General features: G+C 49.8%; 11 protein-coding genes across 11 annotated transcripts; 7 read left to right on the top strand and 4 right to left on the bottom strand.

The window, feature by feature from the left end:
- Positions 1–651: 651 nt before the first annotated feature.
- Positions 652–3,117, top strand: PGRI_070670 (uncharacterized protein; the record flags this gene model as incomplete). Its single annotated transcript, XM_040794781.1, has 1 exon — positions 652–3,117. The coding sequence occupies one exon, from the start codon at positions 652–654 to the stop codon at positions 3,115–3,117; it is 2,466 nt and encodes an 821-aa protein (XP_040648022.1).
- A 249-nt stretch (positions 3,118–3,366) lies between these two features.
- dph1 (2-(3-amino-3-carboxypropyl)histidine synthase) lies at positions 3,367–4,728 on the bottom strand (the record flags this gene model as incomplete). The annotated part of the gene is made up of 2 exons (XM_040794782.1): positions 3,367–4,508; positions 4,566–4,728. 2 exons carry the CDS (start codon positions 4,726–4,728, stop codon positions 3,367–3,369), a joined length of 1,305 nt encoding a protein of 434 aa, XP_040648023.1.
- Positions 4,729–5,000: 272 nt separating this feature from the next.
- PGRI_070690 (hydroxymethylglutaryl-CoA lyase) lies at positions 5,001–6,143 on the top strand (the record flags this gene model as incomplete). Its single annotated transcript, XM_040794783.1, has 2 exons — positions 5,001–5,255; positions 5,319–6,143. The coding sequence occupies 2 exons, from the start codon at positions 5,001–5,003 to the stop codon at positions 6,141–6,143; spliced, it is 1,080 nt and encodes a 359-aa protein (XP_040648024.1).
- Positions 6,144–6,391: 248 nt separating this feature from the next.
- Positions 6,392–6,808, bottom strand: PGRI_070700 (succinate dehydrogenase assembly factor 4; the record flags this gene model as incomplete). The annotated part of the gene is made up of 1 exon (XM_040794784.1): positions 6,392–6,808. The coding sequence occupies one exon, from the start codon at positions 6,806–6,808 to the stop codon at positions 6,392–6,394; it is 417 nt and encodes a 138-aa protein (XP_040648025.1).
- Positions 6,809–7,071: 263 nt separating this feature from the next.
- Positions 7,072–8,642, top strand: PGRI_070710 (acetylornithine transaminase; the record flags this gene model as incomplete). Its single annotated transcript, XM_040794785.1, has 3 exons — positions 7,072–7,203; positions 7,271–7,507; positions 7,575–8,642. The coding sequence occupies 3 exons, from the start codon at positions 7,072–7,074 to the stop codon at positions 8,640–8,642; spliced, it is 1,437 nt and encodes a 478-aa protein (XP_040648026.1).
- A 377-nt stretch (positions 8,643–9,019) lies between these two features.
- PGRI_070720 (Aminoglycoside phosphotransferase) lies at positions 9,020–9,899 on the top strand (the record flags this gene model as incomplete). Its single annotated transcript, XM_040794786.1, has 2 exons — positions 9,020–9,376; positions 9,453–9,899. 2 exons carry the CDS (start codon positions 9,020–9,022, stop codon positions 9,897–9,899), a joined length of 804 nt encoding a protein of 267 aa, XP_040648027.1.
- A 366-nt stretch (positions 9,900–10,265) lies between these two features.
- PGRI_070730 (Major facilitator superfamily domain, general substrate transporter) lies at positions 10,266–14,466 on the top strand (the record flags this gene model as incomplete). Its single annotated transcript, XM_040794787.1, has 6 exons — positions 10,266–10,401; positions 10,458–11,190; positions 11,243–11,679; positions 12,028–12,055; positions 12,109–12,152; positions 12,209–14,466. 6 exons carry the CDS (start codon positions 10,266–10,268, stop codon positions 14,464–14,466), a joined length of 3,636 nt encoding a protein of 1,211 aa, XP_040648028.1.
- A 1,051-nt stretch (positions 14,467–15,517) lies between these two features.
- PGRI_070740 (dienelactone hydrolase family protein) lies at positions 15,518–16,453 on the bottom strand (the record flags this gene model as incomplete). The annotated part of the gene is made up of 4 exons (XM_040794788.1): positions 15,518–15,850; positions 15,907–16,054; positions 16,106–16,277; positions 16,336–16,453. The coding sequence occupies 4 exons, from the start codon at positions 16,451–16,453 to the stop codon at positions 15,518–15,520; spliced, it is 771 nt and encodes a 256-aa protein (XP_040648029.1).
- Positions 16,454–17,069: 616 nt separating this feature from the next.
- Positions 17,070–18,602, top strand: PGRI_070750 (uncharacterized protein; the record flags this gene model as incomplete). The annotated part of the gene is made up of 1 exon (XM_040794789.1): positions 17,070–18,602. The coding sequence occupies one exon, from the start codon at positions 17,070–17,072 to the stop codon at positions 18,600–18,602; it is 1,533 nt and encodes a 510-aa protein (XP_040648030.1).
- A 139-nt stretch (positions 18,603–18,741) lies between these two features.
- Positions 18,742–20,161, bottom strand: PGRI_070760 (putative MFS monocarboxylate transporter; the record flags this gene model as incomplete). Its single annotated transcript, XM_040794790.1, has 2 exons — positions 18,742–20,047; positions 20,097–20,161. The coding sequence occupies 2 exons, from the start codon at positions 20,159–20,161 to the stop codon at positions 18,742–18,744; spliced, it is 1,371 nt and encodes a 456-aa protein (XP_040648031.1).
- A 926-nt stretch (positions 20,162–21,087) lies between these two features.
- PGRI_070770 (Velvet factor) lies at positions 21,088–26,577 on the top strand (the record flags this gene model as incomplete). Its single annotated transcript, XM_040794791.1, has 9 exons — positions 21,088–21,119; positions 21,168–21,474; positions 21,526–21,739; positions 21,785–21,898; positions 21,945–22,049; positions 22,096–22,294; positions 22,352–22,969; positions 23,022–25,860; positions 26,158–26,577. 9 exons carry the CDS (start codon positions 21,088–21,090, stop codon positions 26,575–26,577), a joined length of 4,848 nt encoding a protein of 1,615 aa, XP_040648032.1.
- Positions 26,578–26,935: the final 358 nt, after the last annotated feature.

Here is a 26,935-nt window from a genome sequence, read left to right on the forward strand (position 1 = left end):
TATACTTCTGTTTTTATTTTTCCATTTTATTCACAATATATACGTATAATATTCATGGATAGTTAATAATTATTATGAACTTCATATATGTATGGTGTACAAAGAAATTGGGAAATTGGATTTCTTTTATAAAGGCAACCCCTGACATGGGTTTCAGAGTAGGGAGATATCCGTTATTTCCCTATTACCTTCAAATTGATTGGAATACATTAATATAAGGTAGAAAATGTCTATGCTTTTCAAACATCTCAGTATTTTCTATATATATTATAAATTTAGTAGAAGTACATCGTACGTTGCATTGCTCAGATTTCTCCCTGGCAACTGATCACATGACCTATACCATACAGTACGCCGCACTTCTCCAATTCCCATTTCCATCCTTCAATTCTACCGATTTCATCTCTTTGCTTCTTTTAACTCTAAAATTTGACGCGTTTTTCTTTATCTGACCCGTTGTGGTTGCCGTTCATTTTTTTTTTACCTTTTTCATTGGCTATATTACGTTTCAAGCCTGTCGCGTTCGCTATCTCTACCCTGTTCCCCAAAACTTGCAATTCAGAACACTTTTCGTGACTCTGATCGCCGACCACCGTGGCCCCCATCCTCAAAGCCTTTCCCCCCAGTGGCCGACCGGACGGGCAATGGGGGATGCCTCCTCTTTCGGCATACACTTCGTTTGAGTCTCTCCTGTTCTTCCAGTCTCTAGCGACTTTGGATTCCCGACCGACAAGCTTCGGCTCTATCTCAACCCTATTGCGCAACAATCAGCTCGTGCGCGAGAATGCCGATTTCGATGCCGATCGCCTAACCCCGGAGGCGCTAGAAGATCTCTATGCGACGTTGATGCGCGATGGATTCAGCCGTGATAGTGCGCCCTCGGTTAATGGACGACCCTCAGATACCTCTAGTCCGCCTAATCCAAAGAAACGCAAGATCTCCAGTCCGCGACCCGATGGATTGACCGGATTCACCCACGCCACGCTCGTCCCAGAGTTAGTAGCGCACCTTTACGCTAAATACAGAGATCTAGTCACCAGGGAAATTAGGGACGATGAGAAAAAGTACGCGGAAATCAGGGCTGAGTTGGAGCGGCTACAGCAGGAGGACGAAAAATCAGCCGCTGCGGCAGCTACAGCAGTTACGCCGGTGAAGCCGCCTATCGAGATGAAGGATACTGGTCTGAAGGAAGAGGCGCCGCGCCCACTTGTGCAAGAACCGACAGGTCAACCTCTTGCGACAGCCGTCCCGCTCGCCCAGGACAAGGGAAAGCCTGAACCACAGCCAATTGCAATCGATGTTCCCCCTACGACAAACGAGCCTCCGGAAACACATGCCCCTCCTGTGACCCATCCTCAAGCTCCACTTCCCCAAGCGCAAACGCCAACACCCAAACCGCAAGACATAGCTGAGCAAGCACCTCAACCGCAGCCGACCACCACTCAACCCCTACCAAAACCCTCTATCCAACCTCAACTTGCTCCAGCTACCCAGAAAGTCCCTCCAACTACACCAGCCGGGTCGCGAGTCACACCGGCGCATCCGTCCCAAATCGCACCTCGTGCCAATCCCGTCCAACCTGCGCCTATTGTCACGGGTAAGGCTGCCCCGTTGGCGCCGGCATCTCAACGAACCCCGGCGCAGCCGAGTTTCCAGCAGTGGCAGCTGGATCCTTCTCCCCACTCACCATACCCGGCCGTCTCCCCGGGTGCTGCTACACCCCAAGCAGCTCAGCCCACTACTAAGCGACCTGTACCACCACTTTCCGCCAATCCGCCTCTCCCAGGGTCACAAGCCCAGACTCCCCTCCAGCCTTCTGTTCCGCAAACACCCAGCGCTGTCCCATCTACAGCTCAAACACCTGTCCCTATTGGCCGCCCGCGTGTTTCCCAAACCCCGAGTGCCACATTCCCCTCTTTCTCCGAATCGCGCGGCTCCCATCCACGCCTGTCAATTGACACACAGGGCTCATCCACACCGTGGAAGAGAACTCCTCGCCCGAGGGTTTCGGTGTCTCCAACCTCACCACCACGGCCGCGGCCTGAGGACGTCAGCCCCATCAGCGAACGAGGCGAATCACCCATTGATGCGATGGAAATGTCACCTCCTCCAAGAATCGATCTAGGCCAACGTGCTACATCTACAGAAGACAAGAAACCACGACGCGGACGGGCTGACACCAAACCAGCTCCCGTCATCAAGACCGAGAAACTAGCTTCAATGCGGAGAACGCGCGCCGTAAGCTCGGCCTCTTCCCGGAGTCGCGGGCGATCCTTGGCTTCGCGCGATGGGTCTGTTGCGCCATCGGAAGACACTGTACGTGAATCACGGGCAACCGGCCGCCGCAAGGGTGCAGCGGCTACTGCGGATGAAGAGACCCCCAAACCGCGGATAAAACGTAAACGCGGCGCAAGTGAAGCATTGGAGATTGAAACACACCCTGCCGATATTCCAAAATTCGACACAACTCAGTATGTCATGGCCACGCGCAATTTCCACCGGACCGCAGCACCTATTATGAACGATGTAGCTACCCATAAGCTTGCGTCCATCTTTGCCAAACCAATCAGCGAGCGTGACGCTCCTGGCTACCAGGATCTCATCTATCACCCGTCTGACCTGAAGTCAATCAAATCTGCCATCCATCAGGGAAGCAAAGCCGTCGCCACCGCAGGAGAATCAGCCAGCACCCCGGCCGGGGATGGAGAGTCTCCCATTCCTGGCACACCGTCTAAAGGCGGCGTCCTGATGTTACAGAAGAGTGAAGATTTCGTACCACCCAAAGGAATTGTGAATTCCGCGCAACTGGAGAAAGAGTTGATTCGCATGTTCGCAAACGCTATCATGTTCAACCCAATTCCTCAGCGAGGATTCGGACCCGCGTTCCCCATGTCTAGTGACCGTGGTTCGCGCGAGAGTACCCAATTAGGGGATTCTGACGAGGGCGGTATCATCCAGGACTCACTGGAGATGTTTGAGGATGTTCAGCAGGCTGTTACTCGATGGCGGGCTGCTGAACGTACTGCGGATGAATTGGCTAATAAGAACGTCCTCTCCCTTCGGCGTGGAAGTGCCAGTGATTTCAACACTGACAGTACTGATGATGTGAAAGGGTGATTCGTTCACCACCTTGTATTATGAACTTTTGTATTTGATTAGGATCGGTTTTTGGAAATGAAATGCCATGATGTCTTGAGTCGGTGCCTTCGATAGCCCGGCGGTTAATACTCCTACTCCCTCTGTATATTCCCTTCGTGATAATGAACAATCTAAACATATCCACGTGTATATCATTTTCATAACCTTACCAGAGCCAGTCCCGCTGCCCTGAGTCTATAATGGGGTATATATCTTTTCTATTTTCAACTAAGCCTGTGGCTTCGTCCGTCCAAGCCCCTCCTTCGCATAAAAGTCCATAGGATAAACTCCCTTATTCCCAGAATCCCAATTCTCCCGCACCCCCAACGCAACAAGCGCCTCATACGGCGTCAGCAACGGCCGCGAGAAAGCATATCCCCAATCAATACTCAACCGCGGACAAGCAATCTGCACCCAACACTCCACATCCGACATAGAAGCCAGTTTGCCGGGGAAAATCTCACTTAGAAGCAGGTTAACAATTGGAATACCGCGCTCGCGCAAGTGTCGCTCAATCATCGCCATAGTATGCGGGTTACCCTGTCGACCAAGCGAGCCGAGGATAATCCCCCATTTGCGGGCCGTCTTAGCGGTAGCGATCGCGTCCCGCCGGATCGTCTGCATCTCCTCGTGTTCGTAGCTCTCGCGTGTGAGGGTGCGTGAGTATGGATCGTACCGGTAGGCTGGGATGGAGGGGTTGTGGATCATGGCTGATTCGAGGTGGAAGCGGCCGTCGCCTAGGTAGAGGATTGCGTCGATTTCGGTTTCAGAGAGTTGTGGTGATGTGCAGCCTAGGATCTCGCCTTTGGAGAGTGGGGTGATTTGGGGGATTATGACGCGGAAGCCGGCGCGCTCGAGTACGGGTTTCAATCCGTGTAGCGTTGCGTTGAATTGGATTGTGCCTACTGTGGCGATTGACTGGCCCGGCTTGAAGTTGCGCTCTAGTGTTGCGATGAGGTGGCTTGTGTCGATGCTGATGTCCACGAAGATGTAGAGGGTTTTGATCTGGGTTACGTCGACGGGGATCAGGCAGCTGTGTGCGTAGTGGACTAGCAGATCGCAGCCTAGGGCACGCGCTGTGTAGTCGTCGATACAGCAGGCGCCGTAGGTGACGTCGCCCATGATGAGGGTTTCGATTCCCGGGCAGAATTGGGTGAGGATGTCGGAGATGGTGGTTGCGAAGATGAGGAGTCCCTCTGGGAACTGGAGGGCTACGCGCTTGGCTCCTGATGTGCGAACTCGATGGATTGTCTTGGGGATCTCGAATGAGTAGTTCTTGGGGAGAAGTTCCATTGCTTCTTGGATATCGGGATCGTTTAGGATCTCTGGTGGCACTTGGTTGAGGGTGCGGGGAGTGCGTCTGGGAGCGGCTGGAGGAAGTGGGAATTAGCAATGTGCTTTACAATGAGCCAGAGGATGATATGTACCTGTTTGCACCGCCGTAGACTCGACATCTGTCTGACTGGTCGTATCCTTCTGGGCTTGAGCATCTGCTGTTCGTCGTCCGACAAATCTTTTCTTTGGCTGCCGCAGTTGGCTAGCGGCTTGTGAGACATCTTCAGTAGTGGGGGTAGGAGGATTTGGCTCCATGATGATCTGATTATAATATGAGTCAAAAATATCAAAGACTGTACTTTTCACTGATCGTCATAACATTTCAATATTGGAATCGATATCATCCCACTTCTTTTTTCTGCCGACTGACTCAGCAACAGGTGGGGTGATCAACTAGTCCGGAAGGGGTAAAGCGCTCTCCGCATCTCGGCCTACTACTGTTCCATTCTCAAAGCTCCCTTCTTTCATCTGCTATTTCCCATACAATTCTAGTTGCTCGGATCATAAGATTCGACCTAACGTTTACCATGATGATAGCTCGCCCCAGATTGAGTCTGTTCTCAGCCCTGCGGTCTCCATATTCTGCACGCCGTTTCGCAACCGAGTCGCGGTTAACCTCGGACCATGTCCGCATCGTTGAGGTTGGCGCTCGAGATGGACTGCAAAACGAGAAGAAGTCCATCCCAATGCAAACGAAGCTTAAGTTGATTGAGCGACTGGCCAAGACTGGTGTCACTACCATTGAAGCTGGTTCATTTGTACCTGAAAAATGGGTACCACAGGTATGACGTGCAGTTTGGCGCTTTCAGCCCCAGAAGACTGACGATTTGGATACATTATGGTAGATGGCAAGTACATCCGAAATTTGCAAGCATCTTCTCACAAGCCCACCCCGAGCACAATCTACAGTCGCATACAACTACCTTGTACCTAACATCAAGGGATTGGAGAGCCTGGTCAAGATCCTTGATGACACAGGGGTCTCTGCGGATGCAACTGGAGAGACATCGAAGGTAGCGACAACTACGGAGGTGTCTCTTTTCGCAGCAGCAACTGAAGCTTTTTCGAAAGCTAACACCAATTGCTCCATTGCCGAGTCACTGGAGCGCATCAAGCCGATTGTCTCGTTAGCAAAGACCAAGAATATCCGTGTACGTGGATATGTCTCTGTTGCACTAGGATGCCCCTACGAAGGCCCGGACGTGAATCCTGTCAAGGTGGCTGAGATCACTGCCACGCTGTTGGAGATGGGAGCGGATGAGGTCTCGGTGGCGGACACGACGGGCATGGGCACCGCTCCCCGGACCATGGAGCTTCTGCAAGCGCTCAAGGCTGCTGGCATTCAAAACACAGACTTGGCATTACACTTCCATGATACCTATGGGCAGGCCTTGGTGAATACAATCGTCGGCCTGGAGCATGGTGTCCGTATTTTCGACAGCAGCGTGGGCGGGCTTGGTGGTTGCCCGTATTCCAAGGGTGCGACGGGGAATGTGGCGACAGAGGACCTCGTGCACACGATCCACAGCCTGGGTATGCACACGGGGATCAGTCTGGATGAGATGTCGAAGATTGGAGGTTGGATTAGTGGGGAGTTGGGCCGAGCTAATGACAGCCGGGCTGGAAAAGCAACTCTCGCTCGTCTTGCGGAAGAAAAAGCGTCGCTTTAAGCGATTTGTGCTATAGCCTGTGCTTGTCGTTCGAAGTATTTATTAGCTCCCAGCGAGTTCCATACATTTGCCAACACCACAATGACTCGTAAATATACTTTACATTGTTAGTCCACACCATTTTGTTATGTACATTGTAGATGTAATAAACACCATACACCCACTTCTCCGTCTCCAGTTACGGAGGATTATACTCCTAGGCAATAAACACCGACGCCATGATGCAAATCTCTATTGTCACGAGACACTCAGAAATCAGTGACGCGACCACCGTAGCTCCAATCGCCCGCTGCGCCCCAGCGCAGAGGCTCATTCTTTGGTCCACCAACTTCGCCAGTCTTCGGGTTCTTCTCGCCCTCAAACTCAGGCTTCAGTCCCTTTGGCGCATCGGGGTGAAGCTCGCCACCTTTGCCATCCGCCTGAATCTCGGCCTGTGGGGACTGGTTGACCTGGGGTGTACTGAAAGCACCGGTCGAGCGTTTCTGGAGCTGTTCGAAGATCTCTTGTTCTTCCTTTGGGAGACGCGGAGGAGCCGGGGAGTCTGAGAATGGCATGGGCTTGTCGTCGCTCTGGCGCAGGAATCGAGTTGTTGAGAGTGGTCGGATTGCGCCACGGGCTGTGACACCCGAGGGGATTGAACGGCGAATAGCGAGAGAGAACAACATTTTGTGTGTGTGTGTGGATGAGGGGAATGATATGTCCAATAAAGGCAAGTTTGAAGTTGTACGGGGAGATCTCGGGACCTCGGGCCTAACGTTAACTGGGACTCTGGGGCCACTAATGTGACTAACACTGCCGATCCCGATATCGCCTTTTTAATTTCTCCCGCGGATCAGATCAACCCGTTCTCTTACGATCCTCACCTCTCTTTTGCTGCAGATTTAGCTCTTTGTTTTTGTTTTTCATTCATATCAATCAGAAGTTTGTCATGTCTGCCCTCCGTGTGGCCGCGCGCCGTCTGCCTCGCACATCCAAATTCGTTCCTGCTTTTGAGTCACAAGTACAACGCCGATTTGCGACTACGTCCAATGCGCCTCAAAATGTGAAGGCCCAGGTCAAGGTACGTGTGATGCAAAGTATCCAAAATTCGAAGGCAACGTTTACATTTGGGACTAACAATCGCATAGGAGTCAACCCTCCCCAACCCCGACCCTGCGGCGGACTCAGTCACCATGTCCTTCATTAATGAGCGAACTCCTTTCATGGTCCCGACTTACGTTCGACCGGCTCCGATGATGATGAAAGGACAGGGTTGCTACTTGTGGGATATGGAGAACCGACGTTATCTGGACTTGACTGCGGGAATTGCAGTTAACTCTCTTGGTCACTGTGACCCGGAGATTGCGAAAATTATTGCGGAGCAGGTGCGGAGAGCTTTTATGGACTATTTTATATGGCGGTCAAATGCTAACAAAAGGCAATCATTTACAGGCCGAAACCCTCATCCACGCTTCGAACCTCTACCACAACCCTTGGACCGGTGCTTTGAGTAAATTGTTGATTGAGTTGACTCAGAAGTCTGGTGCTATGCGCGATGCCTCGCAGGTCTTTATCTCCAACTCCGGAACTGAGGCCAACGAGGCCGCCATCAAGTTCGCTCGCAAGACCGGCCGTACCCTGGACCCTTCAGGTGATAAGCACGAGTTCGTGTCCTTCAAGAACTCGTTCCATGGCCGCACAATGGGCGCCCTCTCCGCCACCCCCAACCCCAAGTACCAGACTCCGTTCTCGCCCATGCTCCCCGGATTCAAGTACGGAGATTACAACCAGATCGAACAGCTCCAGACTCTTATCACCGATAAGACATGCGGTGTCATTGTTGAGCCTATTCAAGGTGAGGGCGGTGTCAACATCGCTACTCCCGAGTTCCTTGCCGCTCTCCGCAAGCGCTGTGACGAGACCGGTGCCGTCTTGATCTACGACGAGATCCAGTGCGGTCTGTCCCGTACCGGTACTTTCTGGGCCCATGCCCACCCCTCTCTTGCCCCGGCCTCTGGCGAGGCTGCCCACCCCGATGTCCTGACTACCGCCAAGGCTCTTGGTAACGGTATCCCTATTGGTGCCACCATTGTTTCTGGCAAGACAGTTGGCCAGCACATTAAGACCGGCGATCACGGCACCACCTTCGGCGGTAACCCGTTGGCTTGCCGTGTCGCTCACCACATCGTCGAGCGTCTCGCTGAGCCGGAGCTCCAGCAGTCTGTCCAGGTCAAGTCCGATCTCTTTGTTTCGGGCTTCAAGGCCTTGCAGCAGAAGTTCCCAGGTGTGATCTCCGAGATCCGCGGTCGCGGCCTGATCCTGGGTCTTCAGCTTTCCCCAGAGTACACCACTAAGGCCGGTGATATTATCACTGCTGCCCGTGAGCGTGGCATGTTGATCATCACTGCTGGTGAGGGCTGTATCCGATTTGTTCCTGCCCTGACCATCACCGAAGACCAGATTCAGACTGGTCTGCGTATCTTGGAGCAGGCTGTGGATTCGGTCGTGGCCAAGTCATAAGTGTCTTGTTCTGAATGCCGGTTACGATTTTGTTTTCCTTTTATACCATGTATTGCGTTGGATATGAGACATATTTTTCATATAGAAACTAGAGCAATAAAGGAAAAGTTCTACTAGTTGTACCTGCGAGGTTTCATGGATATTTTCTCTACCGGGGCGTTTTTCCAGCATAGCTGCCGTCGCTTTTATGACCAGGTTGTTTGTTATACGCGTATCTCAAAACGTCCTTTTAATAAGGGAATTTATGAACTAACAGCAGGGGGAGGTACACCGCCGATTCGCGACTGCTGAACGACTAGGATACCCAACTCCTTGAGAAACCATGTTAATACCTTGAATCTCACCCATGATCATCTACTACTTGTTTCTCTTCTATCATGAATCCATATATCACGGATCCAGACAATATCCCTCCTTCTGATCTATATGCCGACTTGCCGTTTTACGGTCGGTATCTTCCCAAACCAGATGACTTCCGCATTGATGTACAACATATCAACTCCCAGTCCACAGACTCATTGGACTACTGGGCTTCAGTAGTCGATCTTTGCAATGAAGCTATGAGAATCTACCCAGCCGATGAAGGTGGTCGCGATGTGTTTGCCCTTGGCAGAGTCATCATTAAGTCGAGCCATTTACACCGTGCAGAGTATACAGAGATCGACTACTCGTATGCGGATGCCAATGAAGAACAAGCTATTCCTATTGTGAAGAATGTTCTAAAAGACGTCAAAGTACCCGACATTTAGTTTAATGGAAAGGTACTTGTTCCCTTCTGCTTGATATTTGTTATCGCTTAGACCCTATTAGATCAATGGTCGCCAGGTACTAGTCCAGGAAAGACTTCCGGGTGTTGCGTTAGCTGTTGCATGGCCGTACCTCTCGCAGAAACAAAAGGAGTTCTTCAAACAGCAAGCACGAGAAATACTTCGACAGCTACACTCCATTAAGCCTGATGGCCAGACCCGCTCTTATATCGTGCCTGACCCCGGTATTCTAAGCAATGACCGTATCCAACGTCTAGAATATGATATTCTCTTCTCGGAGACCAATACTGACCCAGACATGAGCTTCATGCATAACGATCTCAATATATCCAACTATATAGTTGACGATGACAAGATTGTGGGGCTTATTGATTGGGAAATGGCTGGCTTCTTTGGTTGGAACACGGCTAGAGAAGTTCATCGCAAGGCTAGACCATATGATGATCCAATTTGGAAAGATCTATATGAGCAAGATGCACTTGATACCTGATTACGAAGTACTTTGGGGTCAAGATGGGGCTCTTAGTAGGTGTTTGGTTTCACATTGGGAGAATTATGTGACTACCAGCTGCATTATCATTTAAATCAGATTGGAATTCAGGGGTACCAAGACCCTCATTGTATGAAGTCTTACACTTATACGGAGTAGTCACGTTGTTTTTTACCTAATTTGGTAGTTGGCCCCCAGTTTGCAGGTTCACCAATCGCCGTTGCATCTCCTTTACCCACCCGTGGACACTTCGTGTGGAGAAAGTCGTCACTCTTCGCCATTGATTTGATTATTGTTTCTCCTATTCCATTAAAATTATGGACTGGACATATTATTTTGTTACTCTGTAGCTTACCACTCTCACGAATGCCTCTCACAGCACCCGATGAGGATGCGCTTTCCTCTCAGGAGCAACGTTCCATTTGGAATCGTGTCAGCGCCCGTGTTGGTGGTGCCTTTAACGGCGCAGACCCCCGAGTCTGCGTCGCTTTCTGGCTCTTTGGTGCGCACTCCCCAGCCAACCTGTTAATCAGTTTAACTAACGCCCATACCCGACAGGCCTTATAAACAATGTCCTATACGTGATCATCCTCTCCGCAGCTGTAGATCTAGTCGGACCAGATGTTCCCAAAGGCCTCGTTCTCCTCGCGGACGTGGTCCCGTCGTTCGCAACAAAGCTCGTCGCCCCCTATTTCATCCACCTGGTTCCATATTGGATGCGCACCCTCGTCTTCGCCTTCCTATCATCCGTGGGCATGCTGGTCGTCGCTATGAGTCCAGGTTATACTGTTGGAGGAACGATATCATCTAAGATTGCGGGAATAGTCCTGGCTAGCTTATCTTGCGGTGCTGGGGAGCTGAGCTTCGTGGGTCTAACGCATTTCTATGGCCCGTTTAGTTTGGCTGCGTGGGGAAGTGGTACTGGTGCCGCTGGGCTGATCGGAGCTGGTGCTTATGCCCTCGCGACTTCGGCGATGGGTTTCTCTGTTCGTGTCACATTGTTGGTCTCGGCATGCCTACCGGCCATTATGGTTTTGAGCTTCTTTATCGTCCTACCCAAGTCCCACCCGAGACCTGCCGAATCTGGCCCTGATAGATATCGTGTTGTCGAGGGTGGGGGCCAGGTGGAGGAAGATGAAATGGACGATGGCGTTGGCGGGGAAGACGAGGGACTCCTGGGAGAGTCGCGCGATTCCTCCGTCCATAAGTCTAGCCATATCAATCAAGGTGGCCCCTGGCAGGACCAGATGCGCAATAACCTACGTCGCGTTAAGGCACTTTTTATTCCTTTGTAAGTATCCGACTCTTTTGATTCTTCAAAGTCTACGCTGACAGTTATCTAGCATGATCCCGATGTTGCTGGTCTACATCGCCGAGTACGTGATAAACCAAGGTGTGGCTCCAACTCTACTGTTCCCGCTGCATGAATCCCCCTTCGAGCACTTCCGCTCATTCTACCCCACCTATAATGCCATCTACCAGATTGGTGTCTTCATATCGCGCTCCTCGACCCCATTCTACCGCATCCACAATCTGTATGCGCCGTCGCTCCTTCAGGTGGTCAACCTTGTGTTGCTGAGTCTCCACGCTATGTTTAACTTTATCCCCAGTGTATGGCTTGTATTCATTGTTGTCTTCTGGGAGGGCCTACTGGGTGGAGTGGTATATGTCAATACCTTTGCTGAGATTGCTGATCGTGTGCCTAAGGAGGACCGCGAATTCTCATTGGGTGCTACCACTGTCAGTGACTCAGCTGGTATCTGCATTGCGGGATTCATTAGTATGGGGTGGGAAGTCTTGTTGTGCAGTTGGCAGGTCGGACATGGCCGTGATTATTGCCGAAAAATGACATAAAATAGAGTGGAGAGAATATAAAGTCGCCGAAATATAAAAAACACAAAAAGTCGGGGAAAGTCAGCTGATGTCACTGGCATGTGAAAGGTGGGACTTTGGCATGTGATTCAACTTCAAGGCTTCTCTCTCCAATAACAAGGTTGCATTACTGGCATTATGTGTTTACGGAGCAGAGATGATCTCTTTGTCTGTCTATTTGACTTTTACTTTTAGACACGACCTTCATGCATTCCTATCCATATAGACTACACACAGGCTAAACTAGTCAGACTAGACTCAGCCCTAACTTGGAGAAATGATAGGTATGCAACCTGCATCCCACTTAAAACCTAGTCAACGTCTAATCCTTGTTCAGACCACGTATTAGGGAGACCTTCGACCCGCTTTCGCAAAATCCAAGTATTTGCAGTTGTCTCATTCTGGTCGGTTTACTTATTAAGGTACAACATGTCAAGTCCACACAGGAATTCCAACCGCTGAACTTCCCAACAGAGCAGATAAACATGGCCCGCCATTTATTCGATCCCTCTCATCCCGCTTCACAGGAAAATTGACAACATGGCAAACAACTGTTATCATATTCCTTTGGCTCTACCTCAGCCGGAACTTCGCCAAGATCGTCGGACTTGAATGTCCTGAACCATTAGCAAATATGTACTCACGGTCTTTCTTCCGAGCAACATGGATCACCACTGGTCTAGATGCTGGATTCTGGACAGCAATGAACATAAAGCCAAAATGGCTACGAGATATAGCCTCACTAGTCTTCACAGTGTACTATCTGATTGCCGCTGAACAGGCCGATGAGAAAGTTCGTCGCGTCCGTGCTACCCTGACACTAGAGCATCTGCGCGTATCTTGGAACAAAGCCACTAGCCCCTATCTATGGTCATTGGCGAAACTGTTACGGCCACGAATGACTAAGTTCTCGGCTCGAGCGATTCGCATTCCTCGTCCAAAGCAGTCGGTTTACACCGAGCCAGTGCATGCGTGGCTGTATTTCGATGGTCCGTTAAGTGCGCTCCGAGATCAGACTTCCATCGTGCTCGATGTACCCGGGGGTGGCTTTGTGGCTATGAGTCCTAGAAACTCTGAAGACAAGTTGTTGTCTTGGGCAGGACAGCTCAAGGTCCCCATCCTCAGTATTGATTACAAGAAGGCACCTGAATTCGCATATCCGTATGCGCTGCATGAATGCTACGATGTCTATCATAGCATCATTGCCACGAACGGCCGTTGTATGGGTCTGAGTGGTAAGACTCGTCCTCGTATTCTTGTCACTGGCGAGAGTGCCGGTGGAAACCTAGCAGTTGGTATGACCTTGATGGTGCTACAGTCTGCGATGTCTCAGGGCTGGCGTGGAGAAGATGTACTCCCCGCTCCCGATGGTGTGGTTTTGGGATATCCTGCGTTGAACATGAAGGTTGAAAGTTGGATGAGCGACGAGCAGATGGCATTGATTCAGGAGAAGAGCACCCGTCAGACAAACCGCAGTGTTTTGCAACGGAAACAGGATGAATATCGTAAGCTCACGCCATTCACTTCGCCAGGTCACTCAGTCGAAGATCTCACTGCTATCTCACCACCCGAGAAGGCAAAGGATAAAGAACCGAATGTGGCCGCCGAAGCTGCCAAGGCACTGGAGAAGAAACTCCAAAAGAGCGAGGACCTAGCTCCGAAACCTGTTGCCAAAGCAGAAGACGAAGTCAAACCAATCAAGACTAGATTAGCCGTCTCGTCTATGATCACCTACGTCCACGACCGAATCCTAACACCCGAGATGACGCGTGCGATGATCATTCTATACATCGGACCCCACCATCGCCCTGACTTCAACACCGATTTCCTCCTATCTCCAGTTCTAGCTCCAGATGCTTTGCTTGCCCGCTTCCCGAAAACATACATTATGACCGGAGAGCGAGATCCTCTGGTTGATGACACAGTCATATTCGCAGGAAGACTGCGCCAAGCAAAGCTTCATCAGTTCCGTGAGCGCCAGGACCTGGGATTGGAGAGGTCTAACCGTCCCTTCAACGAGAGAAACTACGTCGAGATCTCCCTGATCCCTGGTATTTCACACGGATTCATGCAGATGGCTGGCTTCTTCCCGGATGCGTGGAAGTATATTCATCGCAGCGCGGACTGGCTCGAGACTCTGTTCCAGAAAATCAAGACAGATGACTTGGAAGCGGATTCTTATCCTAATCGGGATATGAACGCTTTGAATCCCAACCCTTCCCTCAAATGGTCTGTCCAGAACGAAGGAAAGCCTCCACGTGGTCGTAACCACCATCGCAAGTTTACAGGCGAGTCCTCGGGTGACGAGGATAGACCATTGGAAATGGGTAGCAAGATCACGCCTGTTGGTAGCGATGAGGCATTTATGAAGGCTGAACACCGCACCCGTCGGAGGAGATCGCATTCCTCTTTTGCTTCCTCGCGTGTCACTGGCTTCACGTCGTTGGGGGATGACGGCAAAGCTAAAGAGGATTTCCTCGCTAAGCTTCGACATTTGGAGAGAGCGGGTCGTTCGCGGGATACTTTTGATCCTGATGAGACGAATAGTGCGCCTGAAAGTCCTAGGGCGATTCGGCCGAGAGGTCGGAGTATTGCTTCTCTTGATAGCGAGGAGGATTTGCTGGATCGTCGTATGAATGGTCTTGCTGGTGGGTTGATGGGGATTGGGGAGGGGGCTCAGACTCCCGGGCTCTGAGATGGGACTATAGTTATGATTTATGATTGATACTTGGATTTTGCTTTAGAGAGCAAGAATTTGTGTTCTAGAAATATATGTCTTTTATCTGAAATTGAATCATGCTTCGGTTGCACCTTGTTTATACCAACCCTAACAACTCGCCATCAGTAATTTCCTTATACCACATAATAAAGGAAAAGCGCTATTGCCTAATTTCTTAACCAAGACAGAAAGTGTTGCGCGCCTCGTATCATGAACCGCAGCTTGTCCAGTGTAGCTTCTGCAAGTGCTTTGACATCCGGAAATTTCTCTCGTGGGAACTCGACTGTAGGGTCCGCGAGATAGTGCTCTACAAACCTGTTCCATGTCTCAGTGAAGAAGAAGCGGATAAGAAGGGATATAGTACTGACTTTGCATGCAAGTTTGTTGGTACAAATGATCTTTATCGCCTTACTGTCAAAAGCTTCTGTATGCAGCCAACCCTAGCTGAACATCCTTGTCCTTGCCAACTGGAATATGAATGGTCATAAAGAATGATAACTGTTATACTACGGAACAAGTCTTTTGCTGTCGACCTATGAACCTGACAAGGCATTTAAACAGAATGATAATAGAAAAGACCATCGAAAAGACCACTGAAAAGACCACTGAGGAGATATCACAAGGCCGCTTATGCGACGACTGTTCAGGAGAATTGTAAGTAAAAAAAAAATAAAAAGTCATTGCGCAGATTGACCGGCGATCAAAACGGCACGCCGGGTCTGCACAATACGGAAGGCAGGCAGGCACGAAGGCAAGCAGTTGAGGGATAAGAGATACACTGCAAACTTTCAACCACTAGACCAACATGTCCACCGTACCTTATAGGACAAAGGTAATCAACGATCTATAACATATCATTTTGAAAGGCACTACAGCCTTCTTCCACTTCCTCTCCCTATCATATAATGTCTCTTCCATTACTCTTAAGGGGATTTCTACTGTGACGTGATGGTAATCATTCAAAGAGCTGAGATACTGGATTAGTGCACTTCGCTGCACAATATCCTAAAAGACAAATCTACACTAACTAATCCCAGTGCTTTCCAAAGAATTCCAGCACAGTCTGGTAGCCCCGACTATACTCCGCCTGAACACGGGGATTATCTAGATCAGCACGCGCAGCCATCCAACCATGGACTTGATCCCCGAAGATCTCTACATGACTGGGTACTTTCAGGTTGGTTTCAAATTTCTTCACATCTTCAGCTGACTCTTCTCCGGATGAAAGTAGAATGTACGGCACTGGGATTTTCTCTGCAGCGGAGGGATCAACCATGGCCGGGTGGCAAGCAGCAGCGATTTTGAATGGGTTGTCTTCGCTAGCAGTCACGAGCTCAGTCACTTTGCCTCCCCAACAGTACTGTATCCAGTTAGTTTAGATGAAGGCTGTACCATGTATTATCCAAGAAGACTCACCCCGATAAGTCCCCATGATTTGATAGAGGGATTCGCAGCCTTGAGCGCGGCAATGTAACTAGGCAATGCAGCTGCAACACCGTGTGGCATGTTTCTACCGAACCACTCACCTAATTGCTTCTGCTTCTGTTGGGTGTTGGGAGGGTACCTGTTTCGGCTTAGTGAGCGCTCATTCGATTGATTGTGTAGCAAGCTTTACCATTCTATCGGACACGGGCTGCCGTGGAACCAGTCAGGCATAAACACCTTATACTTCTGGTGTTGATCACCGGTTGCGAGGATATCTGCACCCTGAAGAGTCTGATCAAAGTACCCAAAGATGTCGAAGACAGAGACAATCCCTCTAGTGGCTTCCTCTGGACCGGTTACATCTGCATCGGGTATTTGTTAGCTTTGTTTAGGAGATATTGGGGGAGCTGTTGGCAGTACATGTTTTCATTCCGCCGAGTTCCTCATACAAGCCCTTGGGAACATAGCCCGATGAGACAACAGGTGGGATGTTGCAGCAGGCCTGGCTGTGGCCATGGGTTGCCTTCATTGTAGACATTGGTGCGATTTGCACTCGGGTTAAGGGTGACGGCATGTTCGGAACCGAACAGCTCGAAATGCCGGAGGAACATGATGGGTCGGATGTTGGTCTTTTACATGCCTGCGGCGTGAAGGCTAACCCTGTCGAGCCGGTTCTCGGCATATTCACAGGCGCGACCGGAGCACGGCGCGGAAGTCGAAGCGGTGGGACCATTGGTCTAGAATATGAAGGTACGAAAAAGAGAGACAAAGAGAGAGAGAGGTGAATTGTGTGTCCTAATTTTGATGATATTTGATCGTTTTGGTGCGGAGTCGGAGGAACCGGAGGTTCGGAGAGCCCCTTTCGACTTGATACAGGGGTGGTCTCTCTCTCTTTTGGAAGAGACGCTTGTCAGGTATGTGACTTTGCTGATTACCACCCCTCCCTATTCCTCTCAACGTGGCTACTATCTACGGACCATCGGAGTTACTGCTCTCACGAACAATGTGACTACTCGTTTCATCTCAGTCAACGAGACTAATCCCAAGCTAAAGGATCACGTGGTACTCAAACGACGACATATCACTTCGATACCTAGTAATTCCCACAAAAGGATTACCTAGACACAATTGCGATTGCCCCGTGAAAGCAAACAATGTCTTTCCTCGCTCTTCCTTCCGAGATTCATGAACTGGTCATCTCTTATATACCCTCAAGTCAAGATGTCGCCTCTCTCTCAATCTCATGTCGCACCCTTCACATCGTGTGCGATATGGAGACTCGGAAAAGGTTTCATCGAATCCGCATCTCCAATACCGATGAGAGTAGAAACGTGGCATTTGACTTGTTTATGGCCATTTTAAAACGGCCACTGCTAGGTCGTTATGTACGTCATATCGAGTGTGCCATCCCGGTAGCCCAGCTTATGAATTATCGCGAAGGAGAGCATCAGCGCCATTTAGGCCACAATGATATAAGCCGTGTTCGAGCTGCCATTAGGAAAGCTGGCTTTACCGGCCTCAAACAGGATCGCATACTGAATATGCTCATGCAGCGAAAGGAAATCAAAACGACAAACATAAGAGGAAAGAATATTGAATTTGAGTATGGATGGCCCAAACTCTCAGCTTCAGAGTTAGTTCTGACTCAGAATAGGGAGTGTGTAACGCGTGGTTGTTTTGTATCGCAAGCTTTGACGGCTATACTTATCACCGTGGCCCCGCACCTAGAGTCCATGGCAGTGACAGTACCAACTGAGGGCCAGTATAGTCCTGTTAGCGAATGGCCGCTTCTCCAGCTTCTTCGCCAGACAAATGCCGACCCCGAAAGCAAGCCATTTCTACGCAACCTTCACACAGTGCATATTATCCATTTAAATTTCCGTGCCCCAGGGGATATCAGCGCCAACGATACTGATTTCATCCGCTTCTTTCATTTGTTTGACAACTTCCTATCTATGGATTCCTTCAGCACCCCCAAACTACGCCAACATGGCGTTGGGATACAGTTCCTCGATGAACAAGAACTATCTTCCATTGTCAGAACCTCCAACGTTAGCAAGATGTCGGTACTTCACTCGGCAGCCAACAGTACTTGTCTCGCTGTATTGATATCATCATGCAAAGCTCTCCGGGAATTTCAATATTCCAATATCATGATGCCTAAGGAAAGAGGTGTTAGGGAGATTAACGTTAAAGCATTTGTGAAAGCGATATGCCTACACAAAAGCACGTTAGAGGTTCTTGACGTTGACTTTGATGTTACATGCGAGCCCCAATTGAAACGGATGGAACACGATGTTGGATTACTGGATCGCGAGGGTGGCCCGTTAGATCTGTCCGAAGATGAATTGACTCGTGCGTTTCTTCAATTTCTTTGGAACGAAATGGGGTCGCTGAAGGATTTTGCGGTGCTGAAACGATTAAGCATGGGAATTCAAACTCTGTTGTATTTCGCCAAAGGGGAGGAAGAAGGCCATGAGAAGGAAAAGTTCATACTTGCGGATTGTTTACCAGATAGTTTACACTATTTGTGTGTTCGTGGATATGAGAGAGGGAAGAACAGCGAGCATGATGCACAGATGGATGCATTGAGATCCTTTTATGACTCCGGGTTATCCAAGTTGAGAGAGATACGGGGCATTGATGAGTGTATTCCCAATTCCCCCCTTGCCATACCCGACGAATAGCCAGAAGCATTAGATCTAGGATGTTAATTTTATTCGAATTGAGAGGAGATCTTATTGAATCTGATTAATGTACAGTCTATGGTGTAGGGTCAGGATCCACGATCCACATATCCCCATCGATCTCTACGTGGTAGAATATTTACATCAACCACTTCATTCTGCGCCCTGCTGTAGAATCAAGGTTAAGAGTAGCCTCAAGCCGCGCCCAAACCACAGCCAACGTCGCCACAACCAGCAGTACACCTACCATAACGCTGGTATTCTCATAGCTTCGCGGACCGGTGCTCTTCTCGCCATTTCCGCGGATCAGCGCACCCGCAACTGGGGTTCCAACCAATGTCGCAAAGCCTCGCACCATATACAGCAAGCCATTGACACTGACAAAGTTCTGCACACCGAACAACTCCACCAGGCTCGTCGGGAAGAGAGCCACATATGCTGAAGCAAAAATACCATAGAATATTGTGAATGCGATGAAGAGTGTACTCCCGGTAGATTGTGTGGTAGATAGACACGATGGAAGCCACAGTGCAAGCACAGAGACGGCTGAAATGAGCGTTGTTAATACCAGAGTGTTGAGTCTTCCCATACGATCAGCTGCATGGCCGATAACAACCTTGCCTAGCGCATTTGCAGCATTTGAGATGGCAATAAAGTTTGCCGATGTTGCTTGTGAGTAGCCGAGTGTACGGGCAAAGGATGCGAAAAAGAATACCGGTGTATAGTATGCAGCAGATTGCAATGCTGCACCCATAGCATGAGCGACAAACTTGCGGCTTTGAACGACGCGCCAGTCAACCAGCGGAAGGCGGAAGAAAGTTGATGCACGGGTTGAAGCGGCGTTCTCGGCTTGAATGCGAGTGATCTGACTAGCGGGCCAGCGTATAAATGTTCCCGATCCGCAAATAAGTATGAAAGATATCCCGGCTGTGACACGGAGTGTATTGCGGAATCCGACGGATTCAATTAGGTATCGGAAAGCCAGTGGCCATGCAACACCGCCGATTCCGGTGCCCGCGAGAATTATTCCCATCGCTAATCCGCGGTGTTGGGTGAACCAGGTCGGTGCCACGGTTACGGATGGCATATAGGTTAAACAAGTGGCAATGCCGAGAAGAATGCCTTGGGTGAGAATGAATTGCCAAAGGTGTTGACTGAAGCTTGCAAAAAGCAGAGCGCTTGAGTGGATGATTCCACTAGCCCAGATGACATATCGAGGGGGATATTGTTTTGTCCATGCTGTTGCGAATGGAGCACCGATTGTCATCAGTGCGATTGAGAGAGTGCCAATCAGATCAATGTGTGCCGGTGTTGCGCCGGTGAAGGGTGTATTTGGTTCCTTTGACATTGAGTCATAGAGCTCTTGGAAGACACCGAATGCGAAGTTTATACCGCATCCTGTGAAGACGAGGGTTGTTGAGGCGATGATGATGATAATGGGCTGTCTGCGGCCATGTTAGTCTAGTTCTTACGGTGGCTTACTGCAGTACATACAGACGAGCCTGTGGCGTTATCAGACTGCTTCCATCCACATTCATCGGTGTTAGAGTACGTTCCATGTTTATGGCAGTCTTAAATATATGTGAAGATCATGTAAAAATAAATTGATCTGATATAAAAAAAATGTAAGCTTTTATCAACCCGGTTTAACCCTAATCTTCTGAGTCATTGCGGGGTATACGAGAACTATGACCGAGGGTGTTCCATTATACACGGATGGTGAGTCTAGTTTTTCTACATTATTGCTGAAGCAAATTGTGTGTATTTATACACTTAATATTTAACTTTGGAGAGGTAAAAGAATAATGAATGTTATGGTAGTACTACTATCGATGAAGTGATATATATATATATATATATCCTCACGGATAAAGAAACCAAGCCTGAAACTCTAGCTCGGGCTATGATTTACTAGATAGGGTGGGTATCTAGTGCTATCGACCTAACAAGTGATTTGAGCATTATGCTCAGATATTCTAGGCTCCGATATATATAGTGCATGACGTGACACCTTGATAGCGATCACAGAAGTTTGGGCCGTTGGGCGGCCCGCTGGACGGCCCGCTTGGCCGTGTGTGACAGACCCGGAGGACCAACCTTGGAATCGTTACGACAGGGATGACGAGGAGCAAGAGCCAGATACAGCCTACTTGATGGTCATCTGACAGCGTACTATTCATTACATTATTACAGTTAGTAGGGATTACATATCATAAAGTGGAGCAACCTTGGAACTTGCAGTGAGCTCCCTAAGGATCACGTGAAGCGTGGATCAAATTGCAGTTCAGCTTGAGGCGAATTGATGCGACCTGTATGTATTCCACCACTGGTAAACCCTGGACACGTGATACGAGCGTATGACCCCGCGTCGGTGACTGAATCCCTTTTTAAAATCTCGCCGTGACAACAGTACAAATACAGTTGGGACAGTAATTTTTTTGACCCGGGACAGGCGAAACGCGACTCCGAGGGGGACTTGCGTAGAATGGATGTCACCCACTCCGTCAGGGTCAACGGGTAGGTGGACCGCCTTGCCTGCGCTTTCACTTCTGACCAGTTGGGCAGCGACAGCCTTTGGACTGCCGCAATCGGCATGCTTGGAGACGAACTAAAATCTCAGATAGATTTCACGCAGGAGCAGAAAAACCAATCTCTGAATGAGCTGCTAGCGGTGACCGAAGATGCGAGGAAACGCTTGGTCGACAAATCGTGGTCTTTCAAACGGAAGAATGGGGAGAAGGTTATCGTGCGCGATGTCTTGGCCAAGGTGGCGAAGTGGGTAAATCATTTCAAGGATCTAGGCGATATTGTCGTGCAGTACGATCCAGTTCACGCCGCACTGCCGTGGGCGGGTATTCGGTTCCTGTTGAATGTATGCGATGCGCTTCACCCATCCTAGGCAGTTCCGCTAATATTCACGAAGGTTGCTATGGGTGAATTGAACACCTACAATGAACTTCTCGAGACAACCGCTACAGTTGCGGAAATTTTATGCCGAAGTACCCTCTTTGAAGGTCTGCTGAAGCATTCCCGCTCACAAGACGCGGAGGAGCTCAGTCGTGCGTTGGTCAAGTTATACGCAAGTATTCTAACTTACCTCGCCAAGGCAAGGACATACTATCTTCAGAACGGTTTTAGTACGTTGCCACAAACTCGTCATGGCCCGCTGCTAACCAAGTCAGGACGCGTGCTCAAGAATGGAATCCTTGCCTCGTCCGACTTGGAGTCGGCTTTCTCGGCTATCAATAAAGCCCAGGGAGATATCCATAGCTGTTTTGGCATCTTCGGCTTACAAGGTAATCACAACTCACGTCGTAAGGTTCCTACGCTCACACAATAAAGCTCAGCTGGAAATGCATGACGAGCTCCACCGGATGCTGAAAGCCTTCGATGCGCCAGTAAACCGCTGGAGCGAGTCGCTCAATGCCATCACGGATCAGCTAGATGGTAAATTTTCCGATCCAAGATCTCTTGCCGTTGCTGACTCGCCCAGTGACAAGAAGAAAGCGGATTTTGAATTGGCTCTCCGATGAGCCTTATAAGCAACACCACAAACAAACGAAGAATGACGTCTTGGAGGGCACAGGGAAGTGGCTGCTCCAGGACCCAACTTTCCTACAGTGGAAAAATGAGAGTGCCTCCTCGATTATCTGGCTTCATGGCATTCCGGGCTCGGGCAAGAGCAAGTTAACGTACGGAAAGAGCGAACGAGAGTGTTATGTTTGACGCATCTGACAATGAAATCATAGGTCTCTTGTTGTCGAGGACATGGAAGACGCATTTCGAAGGAACCAGTCCCCAGCTCCAGTATATTTCTACTGTTCCCGTAATCCAGCCGAGCCTGGACGCTCCGACCCTTCAAAGATTTTGGCTAGTATCGCAAGACAGCTCTCGACTCTTCAAGCTGGTGGACCACTTCTTGATGCCGCAATTGAAACGTACAACATACGTGAAGCAAATGCCTTTGCATCTGGGCCACTCGGCCTTGACGAAAGCAAGGACCTGATCCTCAAGCTGCTTGAGCAATACAAGGATGCGACAATGACGATTGTGATCGACGCCCTGGACGAATGCAACCAGTCAACTCGGGGAAGCTTTCTCGATACTCTTCAAGATCTTCTGAACGCTACCCCATGTCTATTGAAGATATTTGTGTCCAGCCGGAATGACCAAGATATTGTCTATAAACTGGAAAATTATCCGAACTTATGCCTCTCCTCCGATCGTAACTCAAACGATATCGATCTGTTCCTACGGTTAGAGACGGCACGACTTATCTCCAATGGATCTTTGCTGCGGTCCAGCACGAGGAAGCAGGAACTACAGGACAAAATCATCAAAGAGTTATCTTCTAACGCGCATGGCATGTAGGTTGTCTACTTTGCCAAGGTCGATTTCGCACACGGCTTACGTAATTAGGTTCAGTTGGGCAAGCTTGCAATTAGAGGCACTTTGCCGACAGGGTACCGATGATGCGATTATAGAGAGACTCGGACGGCTGCCGAGGACGTTGGCGAAGCTATACCAGGACATCCTCTCGAATATCGAAAATCTCGACGCTGATGCAGACAGGCGTTTTGCCCAGAATGCTCTTAGCTGGTTGCTCTGCGCCCAAAAACAACTCAAATCGGATGACTTTCTGGCCGCTGTGTCTGTAGCTAAGGATGGATCCGCATCCGCCATCTCGAAAGACCAGCTTTTATACTTGTGTAGCAACCTAGTCATTTTCGACTCTACCATTGATGCGTTTCGCTTCTCGCACTTATCGGTCAGAGAGTTTCTTGAAGGTCAAGAGATGTATAATCCCGCCTCCGCAAACGCACTTGTTGCGGAAGCTTGTCTTTTCAATATCTCTAGGATCACACCCGAAGTTATGCAATTGCCAATGCTTCTGAGTTATTCATGTTTATTTTGGGGTTTCCATGCACAGGTAGCCGCTGAACAAAGGCTAACGCGACTGAAAGAGCTTCTACTCAAATTCTTTTTCGGGGATCGGGAACCACCCTCGTGCTTTCTTTGTTGGCATAAGACCGTTGAGAGGCTTGCATTTGGAGAAACTACGCCCCAGCTTTGGGACGCTATATCTTATACACCTTCAGTTCTACTGGTTGTTTGTGCCTATGATTTGTTCGGTATTCTGAACCTTGAACAATGGAGAAAGCTGGCGCAAGAACGGCCCAAAACCAGAGACGGTGTCACTCACGAAGAAGTTGCGGTCCGACGTAGCAGCTTCGGCATTTTGGAATGGGTTTTTAACAACAAAATTCGATTTGAAATAAACGGAGGAGTCGTCAAGGCGGCGGCCGGGAACTCACCAAATAGCGGGAATAAAATCATGGCGTTCCTTCTTGACAAGCGCGGGGCCCACATCCAGATCACCGAAGACGCCGTCCAAACAATTGCGAGAGTATTCGACCAGAATATATTTAGCTGCCTTCTCGAAAAGCGAGGTGACGAAGTCCAGATCACCGCAGGGGTCGTCAAGGCGGCGGCCGAGAACTTATATAGCGGCAAGGAGATTATAGCGTTACTTCTCGATAAGCGCGGGGGCGAGATCCAGATCACCGAACAGGTTATTAAGGCCGCGGCAGGGAATTGGAGAAATGGTAAGGAAATTATTACGCTTCTTCTCGATAAGCGCGAAACCGAGATCCAGATCACCGGCCGCGTCGTCAAGGCAGCGTCCAGGAACTCACATAGCAGCAAGGAAATCATGGCGCTCCTTCTTGACAAGCGCGGAGCCCAGGTCCATGTCACTGAAGAGGCCGTCCAAACAGCTGCGAGGGAACTCGACGAGAACACTTTTAGCCGCCTTTTTGATAAGTGCGGGGGCGAGATCCAGATCACCGAAGGAGTCGTCAAGGCAGCGGCCGGGAACTCACATCGCGGCAAGGAGATCATGGCGTTCCTTCTCGACAAGCGCGGTGCCTATATCCAGATCACCGAAGGTGTCGTCAAGGCAGCGGCAAGGAATATGGCCTGTGGCAAGGAAATATTGGAACTTCTTCTCTCTAAGCGTGGTACTGAGATCCGGATTACCGAACGGATCGCTAAGGCAGCGGCTAGAAACTTGACTTGCGGTAAGGAAATCATGGCGCTTCTTCTCGAAAAGGGAGGAGCCGAGGCCCAGATCACTGAAAAGGTAATCAAGACAGCTGCCAGCAACCTGCATTGCGGCGCGGGTATAGTGGCGCTCCTTCTCGATAAGAGAGGGACGAAGATCCAGATCTCCGAAGGGGTCGTCAAGGCAGCGGCTAGAAACTTGACTTGCGGTAAGGAAATCATAGCGCTTCTTCTCGAAAAGGGAGGAGCCGAGGCCCAGATCACTGAAAAGGTAATCAAGACAGCTGCCAGCAACCCGCATTGCGGCGCGGGTATAGTGGCGCTCCTTCTCGATAAGAGAGGGACGAAGATCCAGATCTCCGAAGGGGTCGTTAAGGCAGCGGCCGAGAACTGGAGAAGCGGCGAGGAAATTATTGCGCTTCTTCTCGACAAATGCGGAGCCGAAACCCAGATCACCGAAGGGGTCGTCAAGGCAGCGGCCAGGAACTGGAGAAGTGGCAAGGAAATTATTGCGCTTCTTCTCGACAAGCGCGGAGCCGAAACCCAGATCACCGAACGGGTCGTCAAGACAGCGGCCAGGAACTTGACCTGCGGCAAGGAAATATTAGCGCTTCTCCTTAAGAAGCGAGGGACCGAGATCCAGGTTACCGAAAAGGTGATTGAGGCTGCTGCTCAGACCATGGCATGTTCCGATGTCGTTGGTTTGCTTTTGGAAAAAAGAAGGGTCGAAACCATGGCGGCTATAACTGAAAAAGTGTGCTTCGCTGTCGCCTGTTCCGGGCACCTACATTCCCTTCGTTATCTTTGCCAGCATATTCCGCCAGCGACAATCGATCCACACTGGGACGCCATTGCTCGGTTCTGTGACGCGGCAAGTCGTGGCGATATGGACCAGACCAAACAACTCCTGTCTAAATCAGTGCCGTTTGATACTAAGAACAGCAATGGTCAAACGCCCCTATGGATTGCCGCATTTAAAGGGCGAACGGAGATTGTGAGAATCCTAGCCCTTCAGAAATCCATCAATGTGGACTCATTATCAGTCTCTGGACAGTCGCCAATTTTCTGGCCTTCCGCCTACGGCTATGAGGATATCGTGAACATTCTTTTGTCTATTGGGGCGAAATCGCACTTTGTCGACGCCAACGGACGAACTGCTGTCTCTATGGCAAGACAAAACGGGCATGAAAACATCGTACGAGCTCTCATAGACTCACAAGCGGTGCATCATGGCGAAAGTTCGTTAGTAGGAAGGAAGCGTTGGTGGGAGCAATTGTCAAGTTATCATGCCCTGATTTTCCCAAGTTTTATCTTCAGTGTCTTTTTCTACTTAGCGTTGGGCTACTGGAATTAATGATATTCCCATCTCAAATTAATCAGTTCCCTGCTTCACAGTGGGCTGCCTCCTCTTCCCCGTCTCTCCCCAATCACCATGGTCTGAACCCACGGGATCAGATACCCGAGATCTAGATCGAGACTAAGAGAAAGATAGAGAAAAGACCGAGATGTAGACGGTGTCGCCAGAACAGACGACCCCTTCTCAAATCTCCTTCTCTCAGGAAAAGCCGTCATGTCCCCCTTCTACGTTGAAGCAGACCCAGACCCAAACTCCGCTCCCTCACACCCTTCCTCAATAAACGATCTCCGTCTCTCCAGTCCGTCAAACGCATACGACCACCCCTCCGCGCGCCTCCCACAACCCGCTACATTCTTCAGTTTTACCGATCTCTCCATCCGCTCCGCGAGTCTATACCGGTTCCAGTTCCGCCTAATGAATTGGGGTTCTGTTGAGGATACGAGTCAGTCGATACCGGCCCTTGCAGAGGCGTGGTCGGATCCGTTTCGGGTTTATTCTGCGAAGGATTTTCCGGGGGTGCGGGATTGCAGCATTCTTGCCGAACGGTCACGTTGATTGCGCCAGTCCTTTTTTGATGGAGGATGGGTTGCACGTGAAGGAGACGTCGATGGATCATTCAGATACAACATAGAGAATGGTTTGCTCTCGATCTTGACCGAGGATTATTCGTCTTCCCCGCCTCCACCCAAAAGCACGCTGTGGGTAATGACTAGACTTCGGTAGAACCCCATTTTAGGTCAGAGCCTCCGACCCAAAACCTATTAGGTCTGTCTGGCTGTTCATTCACTTTTTACCCCAGAATTTCTGAAATGCAACAGACGCAGATATTCTATTCTTAAAAATGAATGCAATGAATGATCAAGAAAGAACGACCCTTCATTCGTTGTTATCCGAGTCGGCAACAATCTCGTGA

Source organism: Penicillium griseofulvum (genome assembly GCF_001561935.1).
Source record: "Penicillium griseofulvum strain PG3 chromosome Unknown contig_94, whole genome shotgun sequence".
NCBI lineage: Eukaryota > Fungi > Ascomycota > Eurotiomycetes > Eurotiales > Aspergillaceae > Penicillium > Penicillium griseofulvum.